General features: G+C 42.0%; 1 protein-coding gene across 2 annotated transcripts; it reads left to right on the plus strand.

Annotated features, from left to right (window-relative positions):
• Nucleotides 1–8,743: 8,743 nt before the first annotated feature.
• Nucleotides 8,744–12,635, plus strand: LOC144930477 (uncharacterized). Of its 2 annotated transcripts, XM_078852433.1 has the most exons (3): nt 8,744–9,176; nt 10,046–10,133; nt 11,186–12,635. In XM_078852433.1, the coding sequence occupies exon 3, from the start codon at nt 11,341–11,343 to the stop codon at nt 11,959–11,961; it is 621 nt and encodes a 206-aa protein (XP_078708559.1). In that variant the 5' UTR covers nt 8,744–9,176; nt 10,046–10,133; nt 11,186–11,340; the 3' UTR covers nt 11,962–12,635. The 2 variants fall into 2 exon arrangements, with proteins under 2 accessions (XP_078708559.1, XP_078708558.1); XM_078852432.1 differs by lacking the exon at nt 10,046–10,133.
• The last annotated feature ends 1,532 nt before the right edge of the window (nt 12,636–14,167 follow it).

The raw sequence follows: 14,167 nt of genomic DNA on the forward strand, positions 1-14,167 counted from the left end.
AATTTAAATTTAAGATTTGACAGCAAGTCTGACAATTCCTCCCTCCCTCCACTTTAACTAACTGGCTAACCTGTTGTTAAGGGAAGGATGGAGCATGGTGAAGATGTAAAGAGCCTGGGGTCAGGGGCTGGAGAGCGTGGCAGTATCTCAGCAGTGTGTGCCGACGATACTTTATTGGAACAGTCATATGAGAGCAACAGACAGTTCATAGGAAGGGATGGAAAGTGATGAGTCTGGATTAGCAACAGAACACTGATTTCAGAGGGGAGCGAAAGAGAAAAGAACTGAACACAGCAGACAGAGAGAGAGATACAGGAAAGGTGAAAGGAGAAAGAAATGACTAAGGCAATGATCAGAGCAGAAGAACACGATCATGGAGGGCTGCACTTTTTGAAGACCATGGGGTAGTAGAGGCTTTGCTGAAGGCCTAATTTGGCTAGCAGAATCTTTATTAATGGTGAGGGAAGGAGAAGGAAAGAATCCAGCGTGACACTCAGATTGCAGACAGAGTATGAAGGGCTGTCAGTTTAAAAAACATGTAGTGAGCCCATTTGAATATGGGGGAGAGAATGAATATGGAGCAACATGATGCCATCTTTGCAGAGCCACTTTTCAAAGCAGAGCCACATTTCAAGCATCATATTAAAGGCTTAAATTGCTCACAGAGCATTATACCCCAGTGCACTGGGGTGAATTTCACTTTTTTGAGTTGTCATGCTCTAACATACAGAGATGTACTTAAGAAAACTATTTCACATAGTATTACAATGACACACAAAAATACCTCCTTTAACACATGTATAATGACTGAGAATACCATCATGGATTTGCATCCATCTAGCATGTTTCAATCATGTAGTATCATCATGTAGGATGTGTAGACATGAGTAAAGTCATGGCCTTTAGGAAGCGAAGGAAGCTTTAATTAAATTATTCTTAGCTCTTTTTTTGTACAGTAGGTAGGATATTATTGACAACAGAATGTAAAGACTGCTTCAGACTGTAGCTTTTTGTTCTTTGAGGAGTGTCCCCGGGGGTGCTCCACTTCAGGTGTCTTGGCGCCCTGAGCTTCTAATCAGAGATTTGTAGTAGCAGTGCCTCGGTTGGCCACGCATACACTGCAGCCATCTCGCACCGCTCCGAGCGGTTACACCACGTGCGCAGCCAACCGTCCCCCAGTTCCTTCTCTACTGCCTTTGGCTTCGGTCGGAACGACAGCAGAGCCCTCATTGCTTTAGTTCTTTCCCAGCTAGTACCCGGCCAACCGGGGCACTGCTACTACACATCTCCAATTAGAAGTGCAGGGCGCCAAGACACCTACCGTGGAGCACCCCCAGGGACAACCATCTCGAAGAACCTCAGTTACTGCACAAGGTGAGTAACCTTCTCATGTCCTTAGTATGCAGATATAAAAGGGCTCTAAATTTGAAGTTTTGTTTTGTGTTTATTTTTGAGGCACAGGATTTGCCGTCATTAACATTTTTTTCTGTATTCAGATCATTTCACTATTTTAGCTTCATTACAGGAGCTTTTTGATAAATTCTGGAGTATTTTAGCCTTTTCCATTATTCTACTCTGCTTTTCCTTCATCCTATTTCACATACGCAGACTGATTTCTGTTATGCTTTTCAACTTTTTTCCTGGAGATTTTCTGCTTCAAATGCTCATCAGAGCTAATGCTGAGAATTGTACTTGTGAGGTAAACTATATTTTAAAGATGAATGGAGAAAAAAGGGCTTTGAAACCTATTCGTTTTATACAGACCCCACAACATTTTGAAGATTATCGGTAAACAGTCCTATGAAATTAAAAATAAGAGAGCCATTTCCACTTAATAGGGAAAAATTTGGATGTCCGTGTTCCTTCATCCCCCGCACCCTGCCACCAATCCATTTTCATCCTAAGACATTTTAACCATAAAAAGTTCATGTGGCTTATAATTTTGGAAATTAAATTATATCTTGGATGGATACATCCGAAACTAACAAGAACAAACAACCACCATAGAAGCGCCCACCAATTTGGAAATTGTTGGGTAAGCAAAATCCCTGGGATTGTTGAGTACCCTGGACTTGGCCTCAAAACACTGTCATCTTCTGGGCTATCTGAAATTCAGTCCGCTGCTTTGGCCTTCCTGCTTCAAACAAACCTTGTGTCTTTTTAATAGGCTTTTACTAAGTTGTTATGAAAGAATAATATTTGTTTTAAAAAATCCCTATTAGTCCTGTGCCAAATGACTTGTAGTAACTTCAGATTTTCTTTCAGTGCTGAAAACCCAAATATAGCTGTAGGGAGAGGAAAGAACTTGGGTCAAATTATAGTTTTACTATGGAATGTGGTGGTGGGAAAAAGAACCATATGATGGAAACACAGCTTTTCCCTGTGCAAGCAAAGTTTTATGCTTCTGTGTACTTTAGAAGGAAGTAAGAGCCAAAAAAGAATAAAGTATAAAGACATCACGTTGCAGGAAGGTATGACTGCTACCTTCCTTTTCCTGGAAATTAGATATTTAGGGTCTGCTGCCTAGAAAAGCCAACCTATCATCAAAACGTGCATTTACAGTCAGGATCTCGCTAAATCCTTCATGTTAGCAGTAGATCTGTGCAACAACTGCAACCAAATAAGAAGCCATACAAAACTCACCCACTTGTTATTTGGTTTTGCTAACAGATCTAAATGTAGAGATGAGGTTTGTCGAAAACTCCATGAATGCTTGCACATTTTTTGAGGACACCTGGGCTAATTTATGACTTGGATTAAAATTATGCACAATGAGGGCTCTGTGGTTTGAATGTGTTAAGAGGTGAAACTCGACAGATTCAACTGAGTTTTGCTTTGAGTTCTTGGCTTCATTCTAATCTGAAAATACAGACAGGCCAAAATCACAAATTATTCAGTTTTGTGTGTATAGGATGAGGGGTTGGGCAGGATGATAGGGTCTGAATTTAAATTCTAGGATTGGAACACATATATAGATATGAGAGCTTTGATTGTGGGTTGAGTCCAAAATTGGAAGGGGTCTATTTTCAGGTAATGAGTTTGATATGACTGAAATATGGAGAGAATGGCTGCTCTCCTGAGTATTCTCCTGGTGGAAATCTCTTGAGGGAAAAACTCATTTCACAAGATTTCCATCATTCACGAAAGTGGGAATCTCAGGAGCCCGGATGAGATTCTGTGTTTTGGTTTCAGAGTAACAGCCGTGTTAGTCTGTATTCGCAAAAAGAATACATGCATCCTATGAAGTGAGCTGTAGCTCACGAAAGCTCATGCTCAAATAAATTGGTTAGTCTCTAAGGTGCCACAAGTACTCCTTTTCTTTTTGTGTTTTGGTTCTAACTCTTTAAGAACAGCTTGTGAGATTCCAGCACCAGTTAACCCAAACCTAATCTTATATTTCAGATGAGACTTGGCCTCAGACCCCCAGTTCCAAACTAACAAACTGAATCTGACCAATCTCATTGTAAAACTGGGGAGATTCATAACCATGAAAATGAGGTAAATGATTCCTGTGAATCCAAACCACCGAGTTTCACACAGCTTTAGTTGCTGGCTGTGTACATTCCAGCCTAACCCACAGCATACATTTTATAACACTGTGTATGTTCTCACATAACTCCTTATGGCCAAGTAGCATAGATACACTGTGCGCTCCTCTCCCAGCCCTAATTTTGCAACCATGCCTGGATCCCTGTGACTCTATTTATGCAACCAGTTCTAAAAGCACCACATGTATTTCCAGGATCCCAGGAAGCATGTAGCTTTTCACATTTGCATTCAAAGAACAAAATCTGGATGCTATACATGGAGGTTTCCAAGAGATTCAATTATGCAAAGTGTACCTGACAATTCCCTGTACACAGTTTTTTCCCTCCATCCCTGTGTATTATCTTGATATGAAAATTGACAGTGTCAGATACAAGTGTAATAATAATAATTTACCTTTTGTGTAGCACCTTTCATCTCAGGATCTCAAAGCATTTTACAAATGTTAACTATGCCTGAAACACCCTTGTGAGACAGGTATTGCTATTAAACCTATCTTACAGATGGAGAAACCTGAGGGACAGAATGATGAAGATCACACCGTGACTGAGCAGAGCCAAATGTAGATCCCAAGAGTCCCAACTCAGTCCTTATGCTCTAACTATTAGGCCTTGCACCTTCCTCCCTGAAAGGGAACCCAATAGATGTGCTTGAATCTATTTGGGCTTTGATATATGTTCAAAGTAGCTAGGGCAAAGGCACATCTTAGAGTGGTCAATATTGTTAAGAGCTTCCAAAGTTTTTCTGGCTCTCTGATTTTTGGGGTTCTTTTTCAGGGGACTTCAGGTTAGAGAAGGAAGTCCTTATATGGAATTTCCCGTTGTTGTCTCTTGAGTGATGTCTTGCTTCAGAAAGTGGTGTTTGCGCAATTTCCTTAAAGACGACCACAAAGCATACTGTATAATTACTTGCAGGAACAGCAAAGACAGCTCCAGTAATTCACAGACTTTAGTATAAATGTGCCTGGCTTGAAAAGGTGTGAGGTATTTGCTACAGGGAGGAGGAAGGCTGCAAAAAATGTATTTTCAGTGGCCTAGGAATGTTTGAAAGGTGCATGTGGTGGAGACCCTTAGGAAAGTTTCCTACAATGGTTTGGGTTCCCAAGTTATTGTAAAAGCTGAAGCAGAAGAGATTCTTGTACAAGGCTGATACACTCAAAAGGGAATTACACTTTAAAAGAGCTGCTGGAAAACTGCAAAACAGTGGTCACAAACAATCATTTGAATACAGAAGAGCTCTTCATGTTGGTGCCTCTTGTTGCTTGCTATTCACAAATGCACAATTTCTTGGCAAATGGCTACCCTACGTAAGAAGAGGGAACTAGTGCATTAATAAGATTAGCTGGTATTCACTCATTATTTGTCTCGCTTTTGTTCAAAGAGTTTCAGCCATGCAGAAATAATAGTTGGTGATGTCCCATCATACCTATGAAAAGTAATTAGCAAATAATTGAAGTCAGCAGTTTGTGACTGATTCTGCAAACATTTACACAGGTGCTTAACTTTATGTCGGTGGGGAGTCCCATTTTGTTCAGTGAGTCTCCTCGTGGAAACAAATGTAAGTGTTTGTGGGATGGGTCTATAATGCATCTTATTCTTAATTAACACTTTAACTAGCTCTAGTCCTGAGCGAGAGTAAAGAAACAACAGAAAAGTCTCCCAGTATCGAACTCCCCCACTTTGTTTAGGTTATGGGCTTCAGAGCTGGCCAGAATATTGTGGGTAATAATTGGCAGATATGGTCAGTGGCTAAGTGAGAAAAATATACAGGTGCTCAGGAAGTGGGAAACTTACAACCATTTATTCTGCATTTCAGTTAACACAAACCCACTGCCTCTGAGGCTACGTCTCCGCTTGGAGCGAGGGGAGTGATTCCCAGCGGGAGCAGACCGATTCCTGCTAGCTCTCTTTGCACTAGTGCACTAAAAGCAGCAGTGTAGCTGCAGTGGCCCGGGGAGTAGTGCGCAGCAGCACGGGATAGCCACCCGCAGGGGGTCTGGGAGGGTTTGTACCTGGGGCAGCTAGCCTGTGCTGCCGCGATACCCCAACTGCGCTGCTATTTTTAGCCCTCTAGCTTGATGAGAGCGAGTGCCAGGATGTCTGTGGGGGCTGGGACTCACACCTCTAGCTCTGAATGGAAACATAGCCACAATCAGCTGATCTAAAGCCCAGTGAAATCAATGGGAGTCTCTCTCTATTGTTGAAACATCTTAAGGAGACATTTACAACAGACATAAACACACACTTGTATCCAATTCTATAAATCAACCCATAAATAAAATATTAAATATAAAACTAGGCTTTGAGTAGTTTTCTGATAGCCTATGTCTCATTCTGCTCACTTTATTCACAGGAATGATCCCTCAAACTCAGTGGTAGGCTGCTCATATTAAAACAGCAGGCAAGATTTGTTCCACTGTATTGCTTTATGCAGGACAACATTGCAATCCGCGGTTATCATGCAAGGTAACAACGTGACAAAGCAAGATGTAACATAAAACAAAAATCCATCAGGTAGAATACCAGCTACCCTGTCTGAGTTTGGGCACATTTATTAAATGGTCAAGTGTTTGATAACAGAGGAGTGGAATGGAATTATTTTTTTGCACATCTTTTGAACAGATTAAATTTACAACAGACTCCCATGTGTGTGGTGGGATTACACAACATTATAGTGAGAGGATGCAATAACTATGTTACAAGGATCTAGGACCTCACCCTGCAAAGACCTGTGCACCATGCAAGATGAATAGTTTCACTGAAGTCAACAGGACTACTCACAGTGGATAAAGTTAAGCATGTGCATATCTCTTCTCAGGACTGGGATCACAGAATGCAGCTTGGAGAAAAACTACAGCAGACATTCTATATAAGCAATTTCTTAAAAAGAAAAAGGACTAAAATAAGAATTAAAAAGTCTCAAAAGCTTTGATTCATTGTGGTTGAGCTATGTCATATCTAAAATCCCAAATGGCCTGCAGGACAAAGTTTTCTCTCATGTTTAATACACTCTAGTTTATATATTTAAAGATAGATTCACTTGTGAACTCATCCCAGAAGTCTACTGTTTTCCCAGACAGATAATGATCAGTTTTGCATTATCCTTTGGACTAGACTCCCTCTTTGCCCCTGGTGGGGAGAAGATGTCAGAAAGGTAATTTTGTAAACCAACCCCAACCTTTTCTCCTCCCTCCTTACATGACAAATATTTTTCTAAAAGAATTACAGCTTTGCCTCAGCTGAAAGAACAGCTGAGCTACACATCTAATACGGGACTTCGTCCTAAATGAATATTTGCAGCCCAGGCTTAAATTCAGCTGGAGCTGTGTGGAGTGGAGCACCAGACAGTATTTTCAAACCCACAGGGCAGAGGCCTGGGGCTCCATGAAATACTCTGTGAGAACTTAAGCCCTGCTTGTACCAAACATTTTTCTAAGATCCTATAATCTTGTGGGGGGGTTTTCAAGCTTTCAAGAAGGTTGTGGTATTGCTTCCTTCCCAGTTACACACAGCAGTCATAAAGTTAAACAAAATGAAAACTTAATTATAATAATATACAAACCAAAAAGGATATAGATTTCTGTTTATGACAGAGTATTCATATGTCCCGTATAGACTTTCCCTCTCCTCCACTAGACAACCAAATTTCTATCTTTACTAGCAACCCTAATCTAATAGGCATTGATCTCACTTAATTTTGCCCATGTCTTTTCCATTTCTTACTGTTCTTTTACAGTTTAAATAGTTGGACTTCTGTCTCACTCTACTTTTCTGAGCTTTACAAACCAGAGTGGTGTGAAATCTTCATGAGAAAACTTAAACCCAGGAAAAACTCACTTGGCTTTATTTCAAACTTGAAACTCAGACTAGGTTAATCAAAATAGTAACTAAGTTGCATGTACCTCCATGGTGAAATCTGGGCCCAGTTTTGAGCCAGCACAGGACTATTTACAAATTTGCATTGAAATAATGCCAGGCTGATGTTGTAATTGTCCCCCAGTGTCGACAGGAATGTTCCGATCATGTTAAGAAAAAGGCCGATAATGCGAAAATATTCGTCTGGAAGAAATGAAACAGTAACAAGAGAAAAGCAAGGAGGCTGTTTGTCTTAGATGCTTTGCTTATGCTCTACAGTACAATTTCCAGCACAAGCATTGTGTGGTCCAGTAATTGTTGGTACACATACCACCCCAAGTCAGCTGAGTCCCTAGACTGGTCAACAAACACATGTTTTATACCTGAGGTTCAGCCACATTGCTTTTTTTAATTAAGCTTCTCCAGATAATATTGTAGTTTATGGCTTCATGAAATAAATTACGCAGCTCCCATAAACATAAAGCATAAAACAAAAATCCATCAGGTAGAATACCAACCAACCCGTCTGAGTTTGGGCACATTTATTAAATGGTCAAGCGTTTGATAACAGAGGAGTGGAATGGAGTTATTTTTTTGCACATCTTTTGAACAGATTAAATTTACAACAGACTCCCATGTGTGCGATGGGATTATACAACATTATAGTGAGAGGATGCAATAACTATGTTACAAGGATCTAGGACCTCATCCTGCAAAGACCTGTGCACCATGCAAGATGAATAGTTTCATTGAAGTCAACAGGTAGGTAATCCTTTCTCCAGTGAACATTCCCATTAACTTGCATAGGGGTACTTGCATGAATAAAGACTACACAGGTTTATTCAGGAAAGAACCCTGTATTTTTGTATTATTTCAGAGATTAGAGGCTATGCATCAACAGCCCATGCTGGTTTTGGGATTGGATCTGCACCAGAAATCAAACCCAGGTCTCCTGCCCATCACTGCAGAGTTTTGCAAATAGGTGGCTGAAATGACTGTGATTGAGAAAGTGAAAGAGACAGCAGCCAGATCATCAGCTGATGTAAATCAGTGTTGTCTGTTGTCACCAGCAGAGCGTTGCTGATTGAGGACCTGGTCCACAAAATGTGCAGTTTGTTTGCATCTACTTATAAAACTTGTAAAATAAAGTGATTAGTGTGGTATTTGCTTTAAGAGCATTCACATATTTGTACTAAGGACCAGAGATACTTTATACAATAATATGATGTACATGTCTTAAGCGTGTATACATCCTCTGATTGTATACTAATTTTATAGCATTTACATTTGATACATGTGTTCAGATTTCTGATTCATTTTATAATCTGTTTCTTCCCAGTCCATTTATATTGTTCCAGACTGAGAACACTAAAGAAGGTGAAGAATATCATTATACTTCTTTGCAGTCTGGCAGTAGCCTGGGCTACTCCATTAAGTCTTAAGTCTTAAAAATCTTCCTTAGTGGGGACTACATAATCAATCCCTTACCCATACTGGTGAGCAATTACTCCCATGAATAGTCCCACTGAAGCCACAAGGGACCGTCTGAGTAAGTAACTGGTTGCTGTTGTAGGTAAGGGTTCTATATCTGGCCCCAAAAGTTGGAAAATCAAACAAACTACCTCTTTACCTCTTATTGATCACTTTTATTTTTATTCCCTTTGATTCACATAAGAACCTTTGTCTTCTTTTTAAAAGATACATCTAGGTGAAAAGGAGAATGACAGCATTGCTGGAGAACACCAAGCGAGCCATGCGATTCCCCCCGCCTTCCCTGTAAGCTTCAATTCTCCTACCTACCTCCTTCCCCACTTTGAAAATGCCACCCAGTCTTTATGTCGTCTCACCATTTTTATAAAGTGATCTACCGGATGAAAGCCAAAGAAAGAAATAAAGCCCCTGTACAGTTTTAGAAAGGTCACTGCAGCCAAATATAGCACAGGGCTCCGTCCTGCAATCACAGCCAGATTCTGCTTGGCTGTTACGTGAGTGCTCAGTTCTTGGGGAGTGTACAAAAGCCACCCCCGCCACTACTGCAGGCTGTGCGTGGGCCAGACATACTTGCAGTCCTTGTGCTCTCACACAAATAAGTAGATTGTGAGGAGAGTAGCTAGGACATGAGCTGAGACTTTGGGTTTGTGTTTGGTCTCTCATCCATGCTTCTCTGAATTTCCATGGGTTTGATGACTGCATCTGAGGTTTTGATTCACCTCATCTCTAAAGATAACTTTAAAAAGTGGCATTGTAGGTGAGCAATGTGGACCAAGGAAACTATACAAGTTCCCCACATTGTTTCCTGCTTCACTCTGTAGAAAAAGACTACACAGAGGATGGCCTGGCCCTTAATCCCGGAAGTGTGATTTGCTACTGCTTGTTTTACAGATGAAATTTGGAGGACTGACTATACCAGTCATGGGCAACGTTCCTTCTAATTTTTGACAGGCCGTGTGCCCAAAAATGTCTTCTGTGCAAATTTTTGACAGGCCGTGTGCCAATTATTGTGCTGCTGTGCAAATTGTTGTGCGTGCGGTTTCGCCGTGTGCACAGGGTTTAGGATCTGTGTGTGTGCGCGCACACGCCCAGCTTAGAGGGAACAGTGGTCATGGGTATTTTCGGTAGTTAATTGTTCGTCTCTCATCTGACAGGTGGCTTAACTCCACACCCAGGGCGGAGATGCTGTTGACATACATGGGTATTTGCATTCTCCAGAAAAGCTAGAAGTGACACAACAGGGTGTGTTTTTGGAAAAAAATTGATGCTGTATTTGTCTAATCTCAGGCGTGAACTTCTTTTCATGGAGGGAGGAGTGCAAGGACACTGGCAATGAAAAACTGATGTGTGAGACTGGCAAGAGGGCTGAATTATGGTGGGAGGGCAGGAGAGAGGAATTTAGTGTGTTTAACTTTTAAAAAAGCAAACACCTAAATAGGCATGGGTGAGCCTAACAACAAACTCATCACTTTGCTTCAGTCTTGTAAGACTTTCCCCCACCATTCATATTTAGACTATGTGCTCTTTGGGGCAGGAACTGTATCTTTCTCTTTGTTTCAAAAGCATCCAGCACATTTTGGGTATGCCCATAGTCTACATAAATAAATAACAACGAATTAATATCTGATTTCTGGGCTTTGGATTACGTTTTGTAATATGGTGCCAGAGTTGGGAGCAATGGCTGAGGAGGGGTTTGCATAGATGGCTTTAAGTCGTCTCTGCATTTCTCCAGATCTTGGGTCTACACTGTAACATAACAGGTGTTTTAGTCGCTATGATCAAGAGATTAAAAAATGGTATTTACCATCAGACTTCCTAAGCATAGTCTGGGATTTTCAAAGGATCTTAAGGGAATCAGGTGCACAGCTCCTATTGAATTTCCCATTGAAAATCTCAGCCAGATCTGGGTCTTTGGCTTGGGTTGATCTCTAATTGCAATGTGTAGGCAAATGAGTAAATATATGCAACATTTCTGCTACTGCCCACAGGACTGTTTGTGATCCACAAATGGATGTGGAAAGTTTGAGGGCGCCATTTGAATATATAGGTTTGAAAATATGATGCTTAAAAAGGAAATGGAAAAGCTGACCTGGAGGAAATTCACTCTATGAAGAGGCAGCGGCAGCTTGCTAGACTTGGACTTGTTGATAGAGCTTAGGGGATAGGCCTATTTTTCATTTTCTTGTTCACCATATTTAAGCCTTTACCTTGAAGAATGCATTTCTTTGACAGGTGTTTACAAATAATTATTTCCTGGGATCGATCTATCCTTTCTTTCATTTCCAATCATATAGGAGCCTGATAATGAAAGCACCAATGACAGCAACAGGAATGAAGTTACTGTGGATGGAGGCAACACTGGTGATGGAATGGTAAAGTGAAGGTGGTGACACTGGAAGTGGAAATGGCAGCGCTAAAGGTGGAATTAATCATGTGACTGGCAATCCAAATGCAAACAGCCAGCAGAGTGAACCCAGAGGTACCGATGAGAAGTCTGGCAACATCAGCAGTGAAGACCGTGATGAAATGCATGATTCTAACGAACTCATACAAGGGGATGGCCCCACTGACAGCAATGAATCTGATGGCTCTGTCGGTCCTGAGAAAGGATGATGATTCAAACCCTGACAGTGAGATCAAGTGCAGCGGCCAGCAAGAGGATACCAGCGAGTCCAAGGAATCAGGCGGCGAGGACCATGAAAGCACATCATTCAGCGATACCGAGGATTCAGACAGGGACAATGACCGCAGCGAGAGTGACAGCGAGAGCAGCAGTGACGATGACCCCAAATCAGACAGTAGTGACACGAGAGCGATACCTGTAGTGACAACAAATCAGAAGGCAGCAACTGTGATCGCACTAGTGACAGTGATGGCAAATCAGACAGCACTGATAGCACTAGTGACAGTGAATCAGGTGGCAGTGAAGGTGACAGCAAGTCCGATAGGAGTGAGCGTGCACCTAATAGTAATGACAGTAGTGGTGACAACAGTGGCAATTCACCCCATACAGAACTCCCAACGGACCGCCAATCTGAGGAAAATGACAGTGATGGTAGCGCAAAGTTAGAAGACAAAGACGGTAAGAGCGAAAGCCAATCACAAAGTGAAGGCAGTAATAGCAAGGACTCAGCGAGTGATGATTAGAACTGGGGAAATGAAAATCCGTAGTGACATTGACACTAATTTAGAGCAAATGGAATTTGTGTAGGTGGGAAGGGAAAAAGGACTTAAACAAAAACACCAATAGTACCTAGACATTATCTGAACTGTAATCAAAGATACTAAGCAACCTTAGAGCAAGGCTAGAGGAAAAATGTATTCCCGCAGTGCCGTCCAATTCCAGTCAATAAATGAAAATAAATACTGAATGCATATGTTAAAGTAACATTTTCAGTTGCTATAATTTTATTAAATTGTACATCACATTCAAATGAAAACTAGTGAGTGTTTGAAACTGTGGGATGATTTAGCATCAGAATGTATCAGTAAATTATAATACTTGAAGATTTATAAGTTGTCCCTCAATCTAGGACAAACCACAAATTGTGGGTAACATTATTATTAAACATGTGTATTGCTAATATATAGATCTCACACACACACACACGCACCCTCTTTCCATGTGATATTCCTGTATGCTGCTGGTAAACCCACATTCTCCATTTAATGACAGTTGTATGTAACTTTCCCTCTCTTTTAATCCAATCATTTCAAAATCGTATTTTTAGAAGATGAAATAGGTAATCTGTAAAATAAAGATTTTTTTAAAATGTAGTCTATTTGCCTTCTTATTGGGAAGGAGTCTTGGTTTTACTGGCAGTGTTAAAAGAATGGCATAGAAAGTTTGTAGTAAAATCAAAAATTCTTCTTGTTAATATGAATCATTTTACAACACCTGAAAGTGCACTAGGCACCTCAGAATGCAGTTAAGAACACATAGGCCCAGCTTAAAACGTAAAGATCTATGTATTTACAGAGCCCAGATACAGGGCTGCTGCAAGGATGTTTTGCGCCCTAGTCGAAACTTCCACCTTGCACCCCCACCCCCCCCGCCCTGAGGTGACCCCCTGCAGCAGCTCCCCACCGCCCCCTCTCTCCCTCCCTCCCCTCAGCCTGGGGAGCCGTGCGGCAGCTCCCCGCTCCCCCTCCCTCGGCCCGGGGAGCCGCGTGTGGCAACTCCCCGCCCCAACTCACCTCTGCTCCGCCTCCTCCCCGAGCGCACCGCCGCTTCTCCCGCCTCCCAGGCTTACAGCGCCAATCAGCTGTTCGGCGCGCAAGCCTGGGAGGGAGAGAAGCAGAGTGGGGCAGCATGTTTAGGGGAGGAGGCGGAGCAGAGGTGAGCTGGGGCGAGGAGCAGTTCTCCTGTGCACCGCCTCCCCCCATTACTTGCTGCAGGCGGCCCTCCCCACACCCACCTGCCCCAGCTCACCACCGCTCCACTGCCTCCCCAGAGTGCACTTTTGGCCGCCTCCAACCACTTGGCGCCCTAGGTGACCGCCTAGTTCACCTAGTGGTTGCCTTTGCCCCATTCTGCTGGGCACTGTACAAACACAGAAGAGACTATCCCTGCCCTTAACATAAGTAGTCCCCTTAAGTTCAATGCTATTACTGTCCCACACTAATTCACAGAATACAGTGGACAGGATTTTGGCTGCCTTCCCCAAAAGCACCTGCTGCACCCTCATGCAACACTAGAGGGGTTTGGAATATCCAGACCAAATTTATTTGAAAGATCATCTCATCCTTTGACGAGTCCTGCATTTAGGGTTTGTTACTGCTCCTATTAAAATGTAGTTATTGACTTAAATGGGACCAGAAGAGGATCTTTAATATACGATTTACTCTGCAGCCCATTCACATGAAAGTTACAGGCCATTCTATGAGGTGCTAACCACACTCAACTCTTGTTGCTCTCAGTGGAAGTTGATGGTGCTGAATGAGTCACAAGGCCAAACTGTAGGCAATGGCTGATGTGAGCCCATAATACCTATAGCTAATCATGGTATAAAGATATCCAGGGTTTGTCGGAATAAAAAGGAAGGCTGCAAGGAGTATTATCAGGATGTGCAATGCTCATGTTTATCACTTACCCAGTCAGTGACATTTTGACAGAAGACAACATCAGGTGTTTGGAGCTTGAGTTAAATGCAGGTTCAACCTAAAAAACCAACACTATAATTGTTTAAGGCACAATTCCTTTGTGATGTGAAGCCTAGGAGTGTAATTTTGTTTGAAGTTCAGAGGAAAACACATCCCAGGTTATTGATGTGACA

This window comes from Lepidochelys kempii, chromosome 4 (assembly GCF_965140285.1).
Source record: "Lepidochelys kempii isolate rLepKem1 chromosome 4, rLepKem1.hap1, whole genome shotgun sequence".
Classification (NCBI taxonomy): domain Eukaryota; kingdom Metazoa; phylum Chordata; order Testudines; family Cheloniidae; genus Lepidochelys; species Lepidochelys kempii.